At 40.2% G+C, this 22873-nt stretch overlaps 1 protein-coding gene across 1 annotated transcript in view; it reads right to left on the reverse strand.

Annotated features, from left to right (window-relative positions):
* nek11 (NIMA-related kinase 11) overlaps positions 1-22873 on the reverse strand; it is a 96242-nt gene that overhangs the window by 30495 nt on the left and 42874 nt on the right. The window contains exons 6-11 of the mRNA XM_008291734.1: positions 18560-18709; positions 16442-16520; positions 13594-13664; positions 10265-10384; positions 6454-6547; positions 6211-6301 (exon numbers count right to left, since the gene is read on the reverse strand). Coding sequence (XP_008289956.1) covers positions 6211-6301; positions 6454-6547; positions 10265-10384; positions 13594-13664; positions 16442-16520; positions 18560-18709 — 605 coding nt within the window. The remainder of the gene's footprint in view (positions 1-6210; positions 6302-6453; positions 6548-10264; positions 10385-13593; positions 13665-16441; positions 16521-18559; positions 18710-22873) is intronic.

Consider the following 22873-nt stretch of genomic DNA (forward strand, 5'->3'; position numbering starts at 1 on the left):
AGAAAGAAAAAAGACAAACAGCTGAACTTGCATCCAAATCTGACTTGTTTCCTGTCGGTGCTTTTTTGTGCTCTAACCTGTAAAAAACAAAAGGTTCTATAAATAAAGAACGAAGCTGTTGAGCTCCAGGCTGCTTTCTTTAAAGATCCACCTGAAAAACGAATTCAGTCGGTGACAGCCGGGAGGCCAAAACTCAGGCTGAACGGATCAAAGGCACTCGGAAGAATTTAGAAACACAACAAGTCACACTGACATCTGAAAAAGCGCAGCACAAACTGACATGTGTGCTTCTTTCAAGTCGTAAATCACAGAGTAAGTAACATCCCAACGACAATTAGTCAACAACAGAGATGTGACTCCAAAGACAAATCTGATGCAGCACAACAAGCTGTTTTAACCCTCTGAAGGCCACAAGCCTGAGTTTAAGTTGAAAAAGTTACCAAATGACACCATATATCAGCCAGAAACTGTAAAAACACAGAATCGACAAAATGAAATGAGCATAAAGACACAACATGAGACTAAAAATGTTTGTAAAGACACAAAATAACCAGAAATACACACAAAATGACGACAGAGTGACACAAAAGACCATAAAATCAATAAAAATCAACCAAATTAACACGATTAACAGCCAGAAAGTTTTTTTTCTTCAACTCACTTTCCTAAATCTGACTCTAAGCTTAAAATCAAACCATTTCTTTACTCGACATGGGTCACGTAAAAACTCTCCAGACGTAAAGCATCTAAACCAGATCGTTTGTAGAGGCTATAAAACTGTAAATAACTAAATATCTATAGTATGAGGAGGAAAAAATACCACAAAGAGCCATAATGACAAGAACAAGACAGAAAATGACACGAAACAAGAAACACAAGACAAAAAAATGACAAAAGATGAGACAACACAACCACAAATAAACGAAATGATCTCAAAGACAAACGGTGACACAAAGCAGTCACAAAGACACATAAAACAACAGCAGCAAGACAAAATCAACAATAAGGAGACACACAATGACCACAAAGAATAAAGAAGGACACAAAACAGACAAAGACGACACAAGCATAAAGAGACAAAACCGTCCCAAAGGCATCAAACAACCAAATGATAACAACTAGATATGAAACGGTACAAAACGAGAAAACAAGGACAAAATGACAAAAAGGGAAACAAGAAATTATAAAGACGAGACAAAATGAGACACAAAACAACAAGAACGGAGACAAGACGGTCGCTCAGAGTCTGTAGAGACTCTAAAGATGTAAATAGCTAAGAATGCATCGTATGTGGAGCCTCCATGTTTTTCTCAGTTCGGTTGAAATAAGTTGAACTGTTTGTTTTTTGTTTTTTTTTTTACATTTTTGCAAAACAGATGCAAAAGAAAAGATGCAAAATGTGACAAAATGACCACAAAAAGTCACTAAATCAACAAAACGTGATGCAAAATGTTCTTCCAGTGGTGGTAGTACATGTTTGTTTATGTTGTTTCAAGGTTGTTGTTGTTGTTTTTAACATTTCTTTAACATAAATAATTAAAGAAATATTACAGAAGCCGAGAGCAGTCATGGCGGCACATTTTTTTAAAAGACATTTTCTCCAGATAACGAGATAATTATCCTTGGATACTGATGCCTGTGTTCACAAAGAAACGAGTGACGCTCTGGAGTGCAGCAGTGACTTTGCTGAAAATGTCAGATTGAGGATCATCTGTCATTGATGAACGCATCAGACTTTACTTCTCTTGAGGTCTGACACAGGCTGAACAAAGTTGGTTTTCTCGAGATGAATTATCTCGTTTTCACGAGAAAAACGATTCTTGTTATCTCAAGATAACCAGAAAATTAACTCCAGAAAACGGCGAAGAAAGAACAGCAGCGGAAAACGACCGCTCTCGGCTTCCGTAAAATATGTCTGTTATTCTCATTTCTGTAATTCTGACGGCATCACGCTGTACAGAAGACGTTTTCCGGTTCTTTCCTTCTAGCCGTGGTTGTTCTGTTTCCATAGAGGTGCAGAACTTTATGTTGCAGTGAAAAATGAGCCCACAGTGAGGAAAAATAAAAGTAAACTGGTCAGAGTTAAGAGGATAAAAGTGCTAAAACTATTCATCGTGTCTGTAAACAAGATGTCAGCTTATATTTAGGATTATTTTTGCAACATGGAAACTGGTTTGTGTGTCACTTTCTATTCTCTAAGCTGTGTGGCTACGATGACTTAATACATACAAATTGTGAACAAGCTGTGAAACCATCTGTGAAGTGATATTTTAACAGTCGCTCTCTGGAAGCTGACTGGCTGAGCTCCAGCGCCATGTGACATCACTCAGGTGTTGGACTGTTTGTGTGTCTGTTGAGGTTCTGGTCTGTTCAGGTCGAGTCCAGCTTCCGGAGAACAAAATCTGTTTGAGGAGCAGAAGAAAAGCTGCAAACATCTGGACAGGCTGAAGATCTGAAATCGGATGAAAGGCTGCAGAGACGTGACGATCTGAAGCTTGTGTTGGACAGTGTGCTGATAAATATGAAGCAAATTATGAAGCACTTCAAGGAAAAGCAGGTGGTTTCCAGCTCAGATTCTGTGTTCTTGTAGATCAAATTGTTATTTAGGACAACTGGGCAGCTGTTAACATGAACAAACTGTTCTTTTAAAAAGTAGAAGGTTTGTTTTGTGACTAAACTTGTGAAAAATTGGGGACATTTTACAACATCAGAGACATTTTGATGCAGTTTGGGAAGAATCTGGAAAAACAGCAAGAACCTCAATCATCCATCCATCATCTACACACCTTCATCCTCACTAGGGTCATGGGGGGCTGGAGTCTATCCCAGCTGACTCAGGGTGAAGGCAGGTTCACCTGGACAGGTAACCAGTCTATCACAGGGCTACACTTAGAGACAGACAACCAAGCACACTCACATTCACACCTACGGACGATTTAGAATCACCAATTAACCTCAGCATGTTTCTGGACTGTGGGAGGAAGCCAGAGAACCCGGAGAGAACCCACACTGCACGGGGAGAACATGGAGACTCCACGCAGAAAGATCCCGGGTGTCCTAATGACGGTGCAAAACACCGAGCCACCGATCAGCTCGTATGGATTCAATGTCAGAGAAAATATCGATAAAGAAAATTGTAAATTATGCAAAAATCTCGAGGAAGTTATGTCACAAAAATGTCAGAAAACTTTTAATGAAAGTTGAAATAAAACAAAATTTGTCTGAAAAACAATAAATTATAAAGAAACGTATCAAAAAGTTTCAGACAAAGTGTAAAAATACTTCCTCAGATGATGTTTTAGTTCATAAAATGTCAGAAAACTGCCCGAAAGCAGGAGTTACATGATGTCATCAAGTCAATAAAACATCAGATTTTTTTTTTTATTTAAGTTATAAACTTGTTCAAAAAAATAAAAACAACAATCAGTCAGAAAACTGCTCAAAGGCAGAAAAAATGTCTAAAGGATGGAATTAAAATGTCAAATAACATTGAAACATCATAATTGTCAGAAAAATAATTTATCAAAAAAAATCTGATAAAATATGACAAAATGTTCAAAAATGGCCCAAAAAATATGAAAGACACGTGTTAACATTAGAAAAGCATGAATAAAATGTGAGAACTCGTCCACATTTATACACTTGCAGGAACTTTTATGGCTGAAAACATGACATCAGTCTTCATTTTAAAGGCCAATAATTAAGAAAACGTGGCTCTTTAAACCTGTCGGCAGGTTTTAGGGAAAGTTAAAGTAGAGAGCTTTACTTTTTTTTTGTTTGTTTGTTTAGAGAATATTTAATTTGGGCACATTTTTCAAAGTGCAAACATTTGTGCATTTGGACGGATTGTTTGACTGATAATTAACCTAAGAATTGTTTTGGAGCAGACAATTGAAGAAAACGAGGATGTTTTGTGCTCTTCTGAAGGATCAGGAGCTTATGGAAATAATATGAAGTTTTAAAAAAGGAAAAGTTTACATTTTAGCTAAATTAGTCAATTATGTATAGAACTGGTTCGCCCGTAAGGAGTGCATTATGTTAATGTTTGAGGAAAAACATTAAAATTGAATTAACATTTCTCACATTATCATTTTAATTTTACATTTTCTCCAAACTGACTTTTTACTTTCCGTTCCGGATTCGTTAGTGAGCAGAGGAACTGTGGAGTTTCATCATGTGTCCCTGAGCGCTTGGATGCAATCAGACCTTTATGAACTCAGTAACGAGCTAAATGTCTCATCAGTATTTTCCTCCGACTCTAAAATCGTGCGGAGCGAAACTCGGAAGGTCTGAGAGTCGAACCTGCAGCTGCATCCTAACTCACCTGTTCACCGGCTGATTCACTCCGAGAGCCGATTGCATCAAACTCCGCAGGGAGACATGAAGCTGAATGAATAGCAAATGAGGAACACGTTGCTCCTGACTGCTGCAGGGAAACGACCTCTTTTCTGATGCTGTGAAGTTCAAAACTATGAAAACACCGAATTAACTCGGGCTCTGTTTTCCTGATACAAATCAGTATTTTCTGTGTTAGAGGCCCCGGAGCCTGTTCAGCGCTGAGAACCGTATAAAATCTAAATTAAATCTGCATTCATGAAAACATATCAGCTGTTTTCACTCCATTTACAAATTTTCCGTTGGGTTTTTATTAGTTTATGTGTGAACTCCCTGCAGGAGCGTCGGACTCACGTCTCTCCTCCTGCTGAGCTTCTCACTCATTCAACGTCTCACTTGGATTGAAAAAACTTCAAAGGCTTCATTTATTAATCCGTCCTGTTAGATCTCAGACAGGCGCCTCCTAAAACTGAGTCCTGGGACCTTAAAGGTTCTCCAGAGAACTTCGGGGAGTCTCAGAAGTTCCAGACGAAACATGAAGTATTTGTTTTTTTGCAGCTGGTTTAAGTCGTCGGGAGACTAAAGTTTGCTGGAAGCTGCTGGTCAAGAGACTCAGCCGTAGCCCAAATATGAAGCTGCTTTAACTCCAAATGTTCAGATCAAATGAAAAAATCTATTTTAACATCGACGGATGTTAAGAAGCGCAGCGTCATAAAATCTAATCTTTCTGGTAAAAGTACAACTATATATATGAATCATTGTGTTGTGACCTATTTTCATAATATGAGTTTTCCTTAGAGGTCAAATTATCATTTCCATTTTGGTTTCACTGTGTTCAAAGCACATTAGAGGAGAAACAGTGTTTAGAACTGAACTGATGTTTCATTGACTGTTTCACTACATTCCACCAAATATAAAAAACAACTTTAATTAATTTTTAATGCAGCGTTCGTCTTCAGCTCTGACCGCTAATTGATAAACCAGTAAAAGCTCCGGGAATTAAAGCCCAATAACAAAAAAGACATATCAGAAGTTCTTTGTCTCATCTGAACCAAACGCTTGACGTGACACTAGTTTTAATGAGATTCATGACTTATGGCCTCTTTAATACCTCGCAGCTCCGAGAGGCTTTTCTAGATAAACACATGATTAAGTCGCTGAAATGCAGAAATCTCCGGAGCTTTTGCTTCACTCCAGCTGTAAATTTCATTAGTTCGAGCTGGCTGCTCGGTTTATTTAAGCAACATCAGTGACAGAACATGAATCCAAAGACAAATCGCAAACTGATCCTTGGAGCTTATTAAAAAAAACACTCGATGACATACGGAGACTGTAATTTAACTGTCCAGTGAGAAGGTGGCAGCAGCTGAGCTTTGTGATCTTTATCAGCGCCGTTGTCTCAGAGGAAACCTGGTTTAAAACTTCACAGCAGCAGACAGAGCATTCAGTGTGATTCCGGTGAACTGAATTCAGATTTTAAGCTTTGTGAAATGTGGATGTTTAAATCTGTTCAATCTTAGTCTTTGGTTGTTTTGCATCTCTGTAAATCTCTTTTTAGTCATTGTGTTTCTCTTTGGAGACATTTTCTGTCTTTTTTTTATAGTTGTTTTGTGCATCTTTGCTATTGTTTTGCTTCTCTTTGTCATCCTTTTGTTAAGTCTCCCACATAAAATGTTATGACCTCTTATCTCTTGGGTTCATGTCGCTATTCATTAATGCCGTTCGTGATCAAATAAAAACAGAAAACATCATTGTGGCTACTGACAAAAATGTGTCGAGTGAAATGAATGAACTGAGTCAGTATTGTGTCTGAAATAAAAACTATAAACAACAGCTGTTGTGTCTCCAGATCTTTGGAAGACGAGGTTTTCTCACCTGGCAGCTCTGCCTCTGACTCGTCCTGCTTCTGGATTGGCTCCTGGTTGCTGATTGGCCAGCTCTGACAGGCTCCGCCCCCTCCGCTCTCCTATTGGTTAAATTAAAAGGACTAATTGACTTTTTTCTGATGTCAAACTTCCACTGAATCACAAACAACAGCAGAGTTCAGATCAGGTTTAAACCCTGAAGAGAAGCCGTCTGAAGGCGTGAACCGAAAACAACACAAAAACAGTTTCTTACGTTCAGCACATCCAGACTGACTCTTTCAAAATGGCGGCTCCTCAGCTCTCTCCTGCGGGTGTGGATCTCCTGGTATTTCTCCTCAGCCAGTTTCCTAAAAACACATTTTTACTTTGTCATTATGAGGTTTTCATTTGTAATTAAAATGTTAAATTACATCTACAAAACTATAAACTGTGCCAAAAGGGGAATTACTTTCTAAAGTAAGTGCGCCTCCTCCAACCAGCCACAATATTAAAGTGAACAACATTGATTGTCTGTTTCAGTAGAAGCAGGTGAACATTTAGTTCTTGAAGCTGACGTGTTTGAAGCAGGAAAGAGGCAGCGTGAGGATTTGAAAGATTCTAAATTGTGTTTCTGAGTTGAACAGTCGGATTTTTGCTTTTGTTTTTGTTAAATTGAAATTTGAATTCCTCTTCTTCATTCCTCAGCAGACTGCGACCCATCTTGTCTGCCAGTGTTCTGGTTCATCGACACACATTCAGGTTCATAGCAAACATGCTGGACTCCATCTGAGCCAAACTAATTTATCTCATCTGACCAAAGACTGTGCTCCTAACATTTATCCAGCTTCTTTTCATTAACTTTAGCAAACTTGCATCAAGACGTTTTGTCATTTTTTTCTTTCCCTCTGTCCACAGAGGTTGATTTTATGAAGCGTCCTTTACATTGTCTGAGCTTCACAGACATCTAGTTTCCACTGATAAGCCCTGTGACAAGTCTGAAGCAGCTACTGTCTGTTTTTCACAGCGAGATCGTGAAAGTAGTTCACTGTCTGTAGGAGGTCGACCACTGCAGCTCTGATTAGTGGTATTATGACTCCTTCTTTCCTCCTGATTACTGATGCAACAGTGTTTCACTGATCTGTAGTTTCTCAGTGATTTCCCTTAATCTCTCATCTTTGGACAGTCTTGCAGTCGGCTTTTCCATTTCCTCTGGCAATTATTTTCCAAATCTGCTCTTTCATCATTTTTTCTTAAAAAACTAGAAAATCAATCAACTCTTCCTGTGTCAAACGCTCTGATTGGCTGTTAAAACAACACATTTCTGTTTCAACTACACATATAAATAAAAGTCTGACAATAAAAATGGAATCAAATGTTTTTAAAAGTGTGATTTTGCAGTCGAGCCCTTGGCCGTTTGAAATGATTCAGATTCTTCATCGTAGCTTCAGCAGATGCTCAAGTCCTTCAGCTTCAATCAGGAAGTGAAGGAAGGCGTCGCAGCTGCAGGAGGTCTGAAGGGAATTAATTAAAGTTTTTACTTAGTGTGGTCAGCGAGCCACTCGCCGACACACAAAATCATTTGCATTGACTGGCATAAGGCAGCAGGTGACTCCGCCCACCGCCGTGTTCAGATTGGTTTGGCATTACAACAGGAAAATTAGCCATGACGCAGACGGACACAGCCCAGAAGTCCAAAACTGAGAGGGTTCTGCTGTTCACAGCTCCTTTCAGAACCCTGTTCAGACAGTTAAACCTGATTGGAAATCACAGGAGTTTAGTTTCAGTGATCACACTGGGTTCACTTTAGCTGCGTTGAGTTTCTACTCTGGGGTCTGAAGTTTCCATGTTTTTGATTGTTCACATGAGGAAGTAGTGTGTGTATAGTTCCAAGTAAGTTTAAACTGAAGTGACATTGCAGTTCTGCTGTATCCTATAACTTTGGCTCTAACAGTTGCCTAAACTGAAATATTTTCATAATAGAAAACTGTGATTAACAGCCAAACCAGTTTCATTTTGGGCGAACCAAAGCAGGACCAACGTTCCACATTGCAAAATCACCAACACAAGATCCTTAATGCTGACTTACAGGAATAGAACAGTTTTTGGTTCTACTGAGATCACAACGTGTTCTGATCTCTCTCAGATCTTACGGTAAATAAGAGGAAGCCTCAGAGTTTATAGTAACAATGCAATTTTGGTTTTCATAGCACCCTCAATCTAAATGAACTGCCCTCGTGCAGATGGATGTTTCTTGACTTAGTCCGAGAAGTTTTCCCGGCCGTCCGTGGTTTGTCTCCATCCATATTTCAGTGAGTCCGGTTTGAGTAAACACATGTTCGGGTCGTGTTTCGGGGAAGAAGTCTTCCAGAAACAGACTGTGAGCTGCCAAACTTGCCGTCTGTCGTCTCTGTCCTCCAACGTGATCTCCGTCTGTCCACCATCTGCACGTCGCGTCTTCGTGTCGTCGGGTTGTCGGTGGCAGATTCACGCTTTATTGCCCAGACAGCAACAATAACGAGCATTTAACAGTCGCTCGCCACCATGAAACTTGATTAACACGACGACTCAGAGGGACGGAAACCCGAATCTGTGCAGAAAATGTCATTCTGAGGCTGCCGGTGCTCAGGCATGATGGAGAGTCAACACAAACCGTGAACAGTGACGACACAATTACAGCCTATCTGTCTCACAAATGTGCAGGATTAAAGGATCATTACTGCTGATTTAAACCTGCTGTGTTTCCCATTAATGTGTCTGTTGTGTTTCTGTGTGTAGCTCTCTGCCCTTAGTGTACTATCAGGGCTAAAAGCTTGAGCTCAGAAAAACATCTGATTTTCACACTGATGTTGTGTTTTATATTTATCCGTGTCAAGTTATTTGGGTTCTGACATCAGCTCTGCCTAAACTTGAAAAAGGCTTGGAGGTAGTTACGGATGACGATTGGGGCAACTCAGCTCTTCTTTGCTTTGCTTTAATTTTTGCATTAGTATGACACAACATACATAGCAGCACAAAAGCAGTCGTAGCGGTAGTAACAGCAGCAGTAGCAGGTTGATAACCTTTAAACACACAACATAACACCAGTTATTGGTTTAAACATTTCAAAGAAAATAAACAACTCCAACTTAAATGCAATAACATTTCTTCAACCACATAGCATCACTATTATCAAATTAAAACCAGGAGTTAAATCAAAATTGAATCTCAAATTGCTAAACAGTCATACCAATAGCATCTCTGTAGGTCCTCCACACTGATGTCACCCTGCAGCATGGAAACCTTTGTTCCAACTGATCCACCAGATCACACACAGCCTCCACCAATTTATCTGATTATCAGTCACCTGACCTTTCAGCTCAGCGCTGCCCTCAACTGTCACACTACAAGACTTGCTTTGGTACGAAATTATATTAACACAAGAAAAAATAAATAAATACTCATTTTACTTTGAACTTAACAATCTGTGTATATACAGTTGAAACCAGAAGTGTACGTACACTGTACAAAACAACACATAACCTTTTTTTTTCCTCACTATCTGACAGGAAATGTGACTAAACGTTTCCTGTTTTAGGTCAATTAGGATTACCAAAATTATTTGGTTTTACTAAATGCCAGAATAACGAGAGAGAATTTTTCATTATTTTCTTCAGTCAGAAGTTTGCACACACATGGACGAAATTGTTGATACCCGTCGGTTAATGAAACCCACAATGGTCACAAAAATGAACCCTGACTCCGGACTAATGCCGGAAAAACCAAAGAGCTGCTGGTTGACTTTCGCTGACACCAAATCAGCCCTCCCTCTCCGGTGAACATCCAGGGAATAGACATTGAGATAGTGGACCATCAGACCACAGGACATGTCGCCAAAAATTAAGCTCTTGGTCCTTGTGTGCATTTGCAAACTGTAACCTGGCGTTTTTATGTTGCTTCTGGAGTGATGTCTTCTTCCTTCCAGACCATGTGGGTACAGGACTGGTTCCACTGTGGATAATGACTCTCTAACCAGCTTCAGCAGCATCTTCACCAGGTCTTTTGATCATGTTCTGGGGTTGATAGACACATCTGTACATGAGTGTTACCTGAGTCTCTTGGCCTTCTCATCAGCAGCCTGCAGTTTGCGGAGCCTCATTCTCTCTCTGGGCGTCATCTTCTCCACCTCCGACCGATCCCTCAGCGTCTGCAGGTGAACCTTCATCTGCCTGCTCACAAACACATGAGTTTCCTTTTTCCAAAGTAACGTAGCAATTTTTGGTTTTTTTTGTTTTTTTTAAAAAAAGACTTCCAAAATTGTCTAAAACCACTAGAACTTGTCCAAAATGACAAAAAAATAAATAAAATAAAAAATGCCACAAACACAAAATGGCTAACATTTGTCCAGAATGACACATAAATTCAGTCAAAAATGACAAAGTCCTGCCTAAAATCACAAAACATTAGTCGTAAATGACTCAAAACTTAAAAATGGCTGGAAAATCCTCCAAAAGGTCCTTAAAGTTGTCTTTAAAAAACCAGAATGTGTCCACAACGACCACAAAATTGTCCTAAAATGACACAATGACTTGGTCCATTGCACCAATGGACCAAGTCAAATTCCTGGTGATGTAAAAATTACTTGGCAATAAAACTGATTCTGAAGTGTCTCCAAAATGACCTGAAAATGGTCTAAAATTCTATCAAAAATCTATCTACATGGCTTCAAATTGAGCAATTTTAAGTTGAATTAAATTAAAACCAACACAGTTGTGGAAATTTGATTAACAGGGAATAAAATGTTGACACCTCTGAATCCCAGCACACAGGGTTGGTGTTCAGGACCTAAGGAATACATTATCCAAAAAGACTCAAAAAGTTTCCAAAACAACAAAGATTTATCCAAAAAGACTCCAAAAATGATCCTACAATTGTAAAAGAAGACAAAGATTTGCCCAAAATGACAAAACCTTGTCCAGACGAACTGGAAATGTGTCTAAAATGACCCAAAACTGTCCAAAATGAGAATAAATGCGTCCACAATGACACACAATTTGTACAAAATGGATCAAAAATGAATTAAAAAAACCATCCAAGATTGCCCCAAATCGACCAATTAAGGTTGAAATAAATGAAGGCAATGCAAACACAACTGTGGTAAATTAATTAACAGGGAATAAAACGTTGACTCCACTAAATCCCTTCATGCAGGGTCGGCGTTGGCATTAAGGAGCTCAGGAATCCTTTCTGACAAAGACAGAAGAACAAATGTGTCTGTGTGTTGTGTGTCTGTGTGTTGTGTGTCTATGTGTTGTGTGTCTGTGTGTTGTGTGTCTGTGTGTTGTGTGTCTGTGTGAGGATGGATTATGTGTCAGCTAGCGGCGTGTCGTCTGTCAGCACACTGAGCTGGTTAACACTCGAACGCCGCTCGCTGCTCTAATTACAGCAGCCAGAAGAAAGTGTGTGTTAAAGAAGTGTGTGTTTGACAGGACAGAGGAGAGAAGCATAATGAAGAGGAGGAATAATATAATGTGGAAGGAGGAGACGAAGAAGAAAAGAAGGGGACGGATGGGGAGGCAAGAAGCGAGGTGAGAAGGAGGAGGACAAGATTAAGCTGGGGAGGAAATGCATATCAATGAGGAGGAATAAAGAACGAAGCAGAGGAAATAAAGTATGAGGAGGAGGAGGAGGATGGGAGGAAGATGAATAAGAGGAGAAAAAGTGAGGTGAATTTAAAAAGACGGAGGAAGAAGAGGAACATGAGGTGGATTAAGAGGGCAAGAGATGTAGAAACAGAGAAGAATAAAGCAGATGAAGAAGGAGAAGGAGGTCCAATCAGATCAGTGTGGAGGCAGTGATTCTGCTGAGAGACGGAGACTGTCCATGGACTGATTTAAAGCTGGTTTTAGTGTGGTTTAGACGGGCTTTGGACCTGGTTTTAGATAGATTGAGACTGGCTTGGTGTTGGACGTCGACCGTTTATGTGCTGCTTGTTTCAAACACAGTATTTGAGTAGGATCCAGATCTGGGCTTTGACTCGTCTATCCCATAACCTCCACTTCTTTTCGACACAGTCATTGGTGGAAGCTAATTCTAAATTCTCCAGAAATCCTGTGTTAAATCCGCAGCTTCATACTGGTTTGGGACTGGGTGTTGGAGTTTATTGTGGAGCTAGGACTGGTTTTTGACATGATTTAAGACAGGTTTTGGGCAGGTTTGAGAGATGGTTTTGGACTTTGTTTTAGACTTGGTTTTGGGCACATTTTAGGCTGGGGTTAGAATTGTTTTGGACTGGTTTTAGACTTGGTTTTGGACTTAGTTATTGGCTTGGTTTTAGATTTGGGTTTGGGCTGGTTTTACACTGGTTTTGGACTGGGTTTATCCTGATTTAGGCTGAATTTGATCTGGTTTAGTGTTTGACTGTTCATGTACTGCCTGTTTCAAACTCAGTATTTGAGTAGGATCCAGATCTGGGCTTTGACTCGTCTATCCCATGACGTCCACTTATTCTTTTCGAGACAGTCATTGGTGGAAGCCAATTCTAAATTCTCCAGAAATCCTGTGTTACATCTGCAACTTTATACTGGTTTGAGACTGGTTGTTGGAGTTTATTGTGGAGCTAGGACTGGTTTTGGACGTGATTTAAGACAGGTTTTGGACTTTGTTTTAGACTTACCTTAGACACACTTCAAGCTGAGGTTAGACTTCTTTTGGACTGGTTTTAGACTGGTTTTAGACTGACTATGATGGTTTGGCGTTTGGCCTTGATGTAAGACAGGTTTTGGCTGGTTTAAGAGTTGGTTTTAGACTTGGTTTTAGACTGGGTTTTGAACACATTGTAGGCATGTTTTAGACTTGTTTTGGACTGGTCTTCCTCCTGGTTTTGGACTTGGTTTTACATTGGTCTTAAACTTGGTTTTGGACTGGCTTTGGACGTGATTTTGGACTAATTTTACACTACTTTTGACAGCCACATTCAGTCGAAGAACAGCACGTTCTCATTCTCAAGGCGTCAAAAACTGCTGTTTTATAAAAGTTGCAGGTGTCAAAAAAAAGCGCAAGATGTACTTGAGCATCAATAATAAAAGCTGACAGATACAGAGGAGTTTTTTTCCCTTTGAAAAAGTCTCATAAGGTGCGTAAAAGGTACACTGCACCATTTTTTCCTCACTGACTTTCATTATATTTTGCCATTTCAAGTTTTGACAACAAAACGTCTTGATGAAGTTCAGGAAAAGGTCTTGGTTTGGGTCAAAGTACACCCTTGTACAACATTAACCTTCGTGTTATGAGGCAAACTTCGTGTTACCTGCAAGGGACGAGGGTGTCGTGCAGCCACAGGTGTGTGGATGGAGGTAAAACAAACAGGACAGGAGGTGACGGACGGTGGCAAAGAAACGCAGGAGAAAAAGACTGAAGGGTAAAAAAAACGTCTTACATGTTCTTGGCGATGAGTTCAGCATCTTTGTCTCCTCCTGACGACACAAAGACAAACCGGTCCTTCATCTTCTGTAAAGACAGAGACAGTGAGGACAATTACATAAATAACACAGAGGGTTTGGACTGGTTCTGGTCTGGTTTTAGACTGGTTTCAGGATTCGACTTGATTTTGGACTGGTTTTGGACTGGGGTCAGGATTGATTCTAGACTGGTTTTGGACTGATTTTAGACTGGTTTTAGGATTGATTGTAAACTAATTTAGACTGGTTTTGGACTTAGTTCAGAATGGCTCTAGACCAATTTTGGACTGGTTTTGGACTGGTTTTGGACTGGTTTTGGACTTGGTGTGGGAGTGGCACTAGACCGGTTTTAGACTTGATCTTAGACTGGTTTTGGACTTCATTTTACACTGGTTTTGGACTGGTTTTAAACTGGTTTGGGACTTGATTTTACGCAGGTTTTAGGCTGATTTTGGTGTGATGGGTTTGGACTTGGCATAATATTGGGGATTTAGTGAGTTCCACTGTGGGTACAGCTCAAGCTTTGTGTTTTTGGTTTTCTATTTCTTTACAATGTGGAACATCGTGTTTGCTGAATGAGTGCTGAACAGTTGCTTTTTGCTGCGTACAGAGTGTACAGCCAACTATAGTCAGCCGTCAGAGCAGCTTTTCACGGCTGCAAACAACCCACTAAATCGAGTTTTACTGTCCAATACGGACACAAAAATGCAATAAAATCCATCAAGGCTGCTACTTATTCCTGTAATTAGTCTTATAATTAGTGAAGTGTAAGTCTCAGAGTGATTTTCTTTGCTGAGTGCGCTGCACGTCTGTATACGACACAATCCTCTCCAGTTTCTTTCTTACTTTTCTCACACTGCTGCAGGTCGTCACATTTCCTCTTCAGCTGCTGCATTAGTCTGTCTTTAAAGCTCTGAGAACGAATTAGTCTCAATACGTAGGTTCAGGGTTGAGTTTCACCTCTCGCTGGGTCCTGATTGAATTTTACCGGTAACAGAACTGTAATGGACCCGATATGGAATTATGAGAGGATATTAAAGGTGGACATCCCGAGGTGAAGCTGTGAGGATCTCCCCGGTTTCTACGTGTTTTCACACAGCAGAAGAAGAAGAAGAAGCTCAGCTGAGACCACGTCTCTGCGATATCCCACAGAGCCGTGGAGCAGTATGGAATAACATTAACATAATGATATTTCAGTGGAAACCATGGCAACCGAGTCCATAAAACCCCCCTAATGTGTTATTTCTCTCCAGGTACCGAGCACAGCCACACAGGAGGAGCTGGCAAGATGGATGGGAAAGTGTACGACAATAATCCTCTGCTGACACACACACGGCGTTTCCAACATGTCAGAGGACGTTACGCTGACATACAGTCACTCTAACCGGAAACCTCTCACCAAGACTTCAGCCTCGTAAGAAAAACTGACAGCAGATTACAAGGAAGAGCCGTTATTTAGACCAACTTTCATCCACCTTTTGCTTTTTGTGCACCATCTGCACGATATTGGAAAAATCTGCCATTGTGATGTTTCCTTTTTCTGCAATAAAAATAAATACAGGAATTTTTCACCAGATGATTTGAATAACTCTGGTTGTAAAGAATGAGTTATGCGAGAATTACAAAGCAAATGATTTTGTCGGGGTATGGGGAGTAAAAAAAACAACTTTTCACTGTGAGTGTAAATTGTTTGGCACCTTTCTCATGAGGTCTAACACTGACAAAAGCAAGTAGAATAACGCAAGACAGAGTACAACCGATGAGGGCTGCACAATTCTGGCCAAAATGACAATCACAAATATTTACTTTGATCAATACTGACGTCACATTTATGGATGTAGGAGCCAAAATGTTTGATTTAATCTCCGAGAGGCTGAAGATAAATTAAGCTCCTCGCTGGCTGAACATCTGCTTATCTACAGACTACACAGTTTAAAGATGCTGCCTTAAAAAAATAACTTTGAAAAGAGTGAAATCAGGCGCTCTAATGTCAGACTTGATCAAACCACACGACTTTATCTGCTGTTTTCTATGTGCAGATTTTTTTTTTAGGATTTTAAATGTCAACACTGCAGTCGATCACAGTTATTTACTGTGGGAGGTTGAAATCATGACTGAGATTAGTTTTCATTTAATTTTGCAGCCCTGGCACTGCTTCAGCCACTGTAGATTTAATACTGTACTTTATCTTCTTCTATCTTTCTGCCCATATGTGACTCAGGCCTTTTCCTCTCCACCAGCCTCTCTGCCCTCATTTAGGTTTTATTTTTTTGTTTTTAAATAATCAGCTCCATCACTGAAACACGTAGCAGGTAAACGGATAGTTTTATGTGTTGACTGAGCCAGTGAAGAAGAAAAAGGACAAGTTTCCACAACTATGGCTAAAACAGCAGCAACAAGGAGGAACCAAAACAGTTTACTGATCGTCATACACTCGCGTGAGAAGTTCGAACTCGCACAATATCAAGAAACGGTCACTTCTGACTATTTTGGTTGCAGTGTGGAGCTGTGGATTTACTGAATATAACATTTCTGTTCTTCGTGGCTGTTCTTAAGAGATGGGATGGATTTGAGTTGCTTTGCAGACATTTAATGTCATATTTAAGCTGCTGTTGTTGGTATTTTTTTTTCTTACTTTTAATTTGAAAGGCTGCTTAGACCAAAGCTTTGCACTTTGGTTATGTTCTTCTAAATTTAATAAACTAATTCGCTGGAACAAAATAATCTGCAGTTTAATTAAGACTTCAAAAATGATTAGCAAAAGTAAATATTGACTACTTCTTTAATGCTGTGAGGTGGAAAACGTTCTGTACATGTGAGTCCAACCTGCATGTTTTCTTCCATGAATCTGCTCCGGAGAATCTCAGCCGCCGTCGGTCGACATGACGGTTGTTTCTGCAGCATCCTGATTAACAGAAAGACCAACAGACAGCAGCTGATCAGCGTCAAAACCAGCGGCGTAAAGTAACTAAGTACATTTACTCAAGTACTACATTTAAGTCTGATTTTTTTTTGGGGGGGGGCAGGTGTGTCTCTATTTGCTGCTTCTTTATATTTCTATCTAGTTTCTACGACATTTATTTGATCATTTCAGTTACTTTGCATATTTAGAAAAAAAAATGTGACCAACAAATACATGAAGATATATTAATGTTATTACATTAAGATGAAACTTGATTGAGACATTTTTAAGCAGTAATATTAAAACAAAGCTTCAACACAAGAATGCATCATGTTCCAATAATATAGTATTTACTCTTCTGAAATACCCCACGCTGCACAATCAGTATGTTTACGTTTGGTTCTTTATTTTGCTGCTCAAACTTTTCCACTTTTACTGAAGTCAAACTTTAAAAGATTGACAAATTATTGTATCTTCAAAATGTAATCAAAGCTCAGTAAAATCTTGGGACTGGAAACACTGCTGGGTAATATTGAAAGTGAACTGGTCCTTTAATTCCATCAGCATGTTGCTCAACAGTTAATCAAGACACGACAGAGTTAACATTTCGTGTGTTTAGTGTGTGTTCAGGCTGCCGGCCCTTCCTTCTTTGTTGTGTTTCTCCTTTATGTAAATTGCAGTGTGCCGTCGCCGGTCGCCGATTGGACCAGGTTCAGATGGGCGGAGACAACAAGCCAATCACTCAGGACCCAATGAGACATTCCAGCTGATGGCGGACTGTTTAGTTTGGAGCTGCCCACTCAGCGGTGTGGCTGTAATGCACCAGTGCCTCATTAACCCCAGAACAATAACGTTAAAATTAGTAAACTATATTTTATCCGGAATATTTTATAGGGTAAAATATACCCGACGTTAGTGATAGTGTTATTAATTTAACGTTAGTGTGCTCTTGTATTTCCTTCTCAGTCAGGTATTTCAATGTTTTTCTGGACATTTCTTTTTTTTCCCTCTCTCTGAGTGCTACAGCTTCACTTGTAGCTAGCTAGCTCAAAGCTTAGCTTCAGTAGAAAAAAAAATCTGCGTAGCTAGTGATTGCAGATGTAAATTAACATCAGCTACATGTTAATCACTTGTTAGCATGCCATAGAAACTAAGCCTGTGACAGGATGACAGCTGTGGATGAAATGGGGCAGAGGATGTGGCCTGAGTGTTGTTTCCCTTGAAAAGTGCAAAGAGCGCCTGATTTCAACACATAAACACTAACATTGGGTAAATTCTACCCATAAAATATGTTGCCCTCTATCACTAACGCTGGGTGAAAATCACCCAAGCGCATGCCTGTTGAACAAACCATAGATGGGAGGTGGGAAACAAACATACCATTAATGACATCAATGAGCAGCCTGAAGCTAAACAAGGACCCATTCAACTCAGACAGCAGCAACACAATGAAAATCACATGATAAGAATCATGCGGGTGAAAATCACCCGACGTTAGTGTTCTAGGGTTAAGGCACTTCGTCCAAAAGCTGCTGTGGGACAGGGCTCATTAAGAGGATTGCTTTTTATTCCCATGTAGGAAGGTGCTGTTCTGTGTACTTGGATCTTGAACACTTTCGTTATTCTGTTTGATCTTGGTTTTACTTTGTTTTTGTTTTGTCAGTAGCATCTTCTGTCTGTTTGTTTAAGTAAACCGAGCACCTTTATGTCCTGCTGTCCCTCAGTTTTGTTGTTTTGTAAACTCTGTTAAATAAATAACTATTACTTTTAAACTAATTCCTTTTCCCTTCCACCAGCTGGGTTGTGACAGTGTGTCTCTTCCTCAAACCTTCACGCTGCATTAATGTCACTGGTGCTTTTTGTTTCCACGTGAAGGTCTAACGTCTGAAGCATCGTGTATTTTCTAGTCTTTTCACCGTCAGAATTTCTGACTTTTTAGGACAGAAGCCCTGCAGAAATCCCTTCTATTTGCATATTAATGCGAGCTGTCTTTGTGCAGAAACGCAGGCCCTCAGTGGCTTCACAGAGAACGTCCTCCTCACCTCTGCATGACAGAGTTCAGGTCTGGAGAGTACGCAGGGGGCAGCGTCGGGGTTTCTCCCTCCACGATCTTCATCAGCACAGACAGGAAGTTGGGCCCCTGGAAGGCGTGAGTCAGACAGCACATCTCATAGAGGAGGCAGCCCAGAGCCCTGCAGCACAACACAACGCAGAAACATCAGCTGCTTTCACATGACTCAGTCTGCTGCTGGATCATAGAGCAGAAAGCTGTTATAATAGCAAACACCTTGACCATCAAACATGTAGAGTTTACCATTTACTAAACTCAAGAACTTCTGTCAAGATTAATAAAATGTCATGTTATGTGACTTTATTATAATTCTCTATGATTGATTAAAATCACCAAGTGACTCCATCTATCAGCCGTGTAATGTGACCAGGCACCAAATGAACATCAAGAGACAAAAAAACGACTGCAAAAAAAACAAAATGACACAAATACACCCAATCTGACCACAACATGACCGTCGAGAGACTGAAAGACAAACAAATGGCCACAGAATCATTAAAAATCAAATGAAACGGCACCATTTAACAGCCAGAAACAGTCTTTACAACAGTCCTCGAACATATCTTAATTAACCAAATCTGAGCCTAAAATTGTAATATTCAGTGAAATCATTTTATTCCACAGGTTATTCTCATTTTAAAAATTCTCCAAAAGCAAACAATTTGCACCAGATTCTGTGAAAAACTAAAACTACTTCCTCTCTGCTCTCAAATAACTCTCCATGATCGACTCAGCTGTGACCAAAAGTAAAAAAAAAAAAATCTGAGTTTTCACATGAACTGCAGGCAGTGTTTCCAAAGAGTCGAGAGGAGACGATACGATAGGAAAATAAAGACAAACTGGATCAATAGAATAAATGCAGCGTGGCTCAAAGATGGTGCACAGAGGAGCAAGTCATTGGTGAAAGCTGAAAATAATAAGTACATCTGAACCTAAAACTAAAGGACTCCTGGACCACAAAAACACTGAATGTGTCGTAGTTTCCTCTGTTAAAATTAGGTTAAGATAATGATTAAAGACTTTTATTCTTAAAATGTAAAGACGGGGCTTCGCCATGTAAAGGAGCTGTTGTGTTGTTGTGCCATCCAACCTTCACTACTAACATGTGCACACAGATTGATTGCTGTTTTTAATCATATCACACCACTGTCAATTTGAATGCCGGTTTCGTGTATTTCAGCGAAGACGACGACACACTTGCGACGCAGTTTTACACAAACCGTTTAAACCCCGACGTTGAGCCGTTTTAGTTTTCAGAACCGAGATGTTTCGGGGTTTGTTAGAACTCTTCGTCACGTCAGATCTTCTCACTGCAGCTCTGACATTTAATATTTCTCTGACTGATGAACCAATGTTCCCGAGTCAGGAAGCAGGATGTGTTGCTATGACAACCGGCAGCCTAATGTTGTCATGTCACTAGCTGTGACACGACTGCATATTAAATTTTCTTCCTTTTTCTTCGGTGTGTTATGTAGCTTCTTTGTTGTGCACGTAAAAGGTCTGCAAACATGAATTTAAGCCATTTTGGACGAGTTTGAAGTCATCCTGGATACTTTGTGAATAATTTTGTACGAGTTTTGACAGATTTGACCGATTTTATGTCATCGCAGACAGACTTTACGTCGTTCTCCACAGGTTGTGCCGTTCTGGACACGTTGTTGTCAGCGGTGGAGACTGAAAAGCTGCTGTGACCCACAGAGATGGTCAGTTTTTTGGTTCCTACTTTCCTACCGGGTGGTAGTTCGCTCTTTTTTTGATGCAAACTTACTCCAAAGTTAAGTTTCCGTTATATGAAAGTTTCATTGTCATTTTGGGCAATTTTAGACCGTTTTACACATTTTGGATATGTTTTCAGCACTTCTGGACAGGTTTTTTAATCATTTTAGACACACGTAGGACGTTTTAAAATAATTTCCAGCAGCTTTTGGAGTCCACACAGGTTTACTTTGAGTTTTGTTGACTGTGTTTTCATTTCATTTCAGTTTCATTGCTTGGAATATGAAACAACACAAAATGTGCTGTATAAACCAGTCTTTACACATCCTTAACTTAAAACATGAAATAAATCAACTGATTTGCATTACAGGGGCTTTCAAGTCCCTCATGCGACTGCACAAAAACATCCAAGTCCTCACAACACTAGTAACACAGGAGTGCCCACACACACGGCGCTGACAGCAGTCGGAGGTCAGCTGTTGTAATTAGTGAAGAACAGATCAGAGAGGAGGATGATGAGGAGATAATTAGCAGCAGAAAGTGACGAAGGTTCCTTCGCCGGAGCCGCAAAGTCGCTGAAGCTGAAACTTGAGCTGTGTGGGAGTTTCACGCGAGGTCGTGAGGAAAAACATCACGGCCCAGGTGTTCCTCCCAACCAAGGTGAAGCTTCATTGTGTCATTCAGCGTTCAGGGTTTGCTTCTCGCCACTTCTCAGATCCAGAAATAAGAGGAAAACAGTCTGAGCGCAGCTTTTAAATTAGAGATAAATAATGATTAAAGTCTCAGCAAAAGGAAGAAATTCATTTGAAAAGTTTTAAAACCAAGTCATTTTTCTTTTCCTCACAAAAAGTGGTCGAGCCAGAAAACACAAAAATGTACTTTAAACATGAGAATGCCACCTGCTGCTGATACATTTGAATCAGTAGCTGTGTATGTCTGAAGATTCTCAGTCCTCCAGGTCAAGGTTACTCTGGTAGACTAATGGTAGCAACTGGACCTGCTTGAGTTCCTTGAAGACGTTCCACCTTTCATCCAAGAGGCTTCATCAGTTCAAGTACTTATGTATGTATGTCTGTATTTTTATTTTTCCATTTCTTTGCTGCCGTAATGCTACAAATGTCTGTGGGATAAATAAAGGACGATCTCATCTTATCACTACTTATTTAAATGGTGTCAGAGGTACTGCGGCTTGAAATGGAGCAGCAACAAACAAACACCAACAGTGATGAATATAAGAGCTTATTGCCATGGCACCATGATGCTGCAGCACCTGGCCGTCAGGGTCTTTGATACTGGAGGGTTTTAAAGACAAACAGCTCTGCAGATGAAGACGAACCTGAACTATCAGATCATCTCAAAGCTGAACCAGAGCATGATGATGACAAACGGTGTGTCAGAGAAGTTTCAGGACTGGTGTCACAAAAGATATATTCAAAATACAAACCAAACTTCCAAGTCATCCCCCTGGAGTCTAACACACTCTCCCAGCCTTCTCTGCCTTCACGGCGCCATGCACTCCTGGAAGGATTCTTGTGGGATCCTCTGCAGCTCCGTCATCACAGCCACCTTGATGTCGTCCACATCTTCTAAACAGGTCCCCTTGATGACCCCCTTGAGCTGGGGAAGAGCAAAAAAATCAAACAGAGCCAGGTGGGGTGAGTAGGGAGGTTGCACAGCAATGTTCTTCTCAACCAGGAACTGTGGGATGCTCAGGGCGCTGTGAGCAGGTTGTCATGGTGACGCAGCCTCCACTGGTCCTGCCACAACTCTGGTCTCTTCTCGTGCACTGAATGAAGCAAATCTCTTTGTAGACGTGCTGGTTGATCGTCTGAAGGGGAAAACTGGTGGTTTGTGTTTGAAATATATCTTTTGTGACACCAGTCCTGGAACTTTTCTGACGCACCTCATATGTTCAATTATTGTCTCAGAGAAGTTGAGACTCAAAACCCGCTCCTACAATCACACCAGCAGTTTTTGTTTTTAGGATACATTTTCAGCTCATGAAGCCAAAGTCTACTGGAAAAGCTCAGGCTGTAGAAAAAGAGCAGAAAATTGATGGAGGTTTACTCTTTAGCTAAAAAAAACAACTCGTGTCCACGTTTGACCACACAACAGAGCAGCTTTGTTCTGCAACCAGGAAACAATAAGTATGAGAACGTGACTGATTGATTACTGTCTGAGTGCTGAACATGAAATACATCAGTCTGAGAGGGAAGTTACTCAGGAGTGTCTGACGTATTCATCTTACTAACATTAGCTTGGTTGGAATCTAAAAACCTGGAAAAACAAAGTGTACATCCATCGTAGGTGGATGTATGAGTTTACTGCTGCAGAAGACGAGGACACAGCGAGCAGCGTCGTTAAAAGAGCTCCAGCTCAAACAGTGAACAAAAAAAAAAAAGGTAGAAAATCGATGTAAACATGACATTTGGTGTCGCAGCAGCAGTTTAAGTTCATTCATTCACTTGAATGTTTGCTCAAGATTCAGAAAACTTTGTAACGTGTGTTCGTCCTGATTTATTTTTTTGACAACTACATGCTTTAATCGATGACTTTCGGTAGTTTTTAG

This window comes from Stegastes partitus, unplaced genomic scaffold (genome assembly GCF_000690725.1).
Source record: "Stegastes partitus isolate 25-593 unplaced genomic scaffold, Stegastes_partitus-1.0.2 Scaffold760, whole genome shotgun sequence".
In the NCBI taxonomy this organism is placed as follows: Eukaryota; Metazoa; Chordata; class Actinopteri; family Pomacentridae; genus Stegastes; species Stegastes partitus.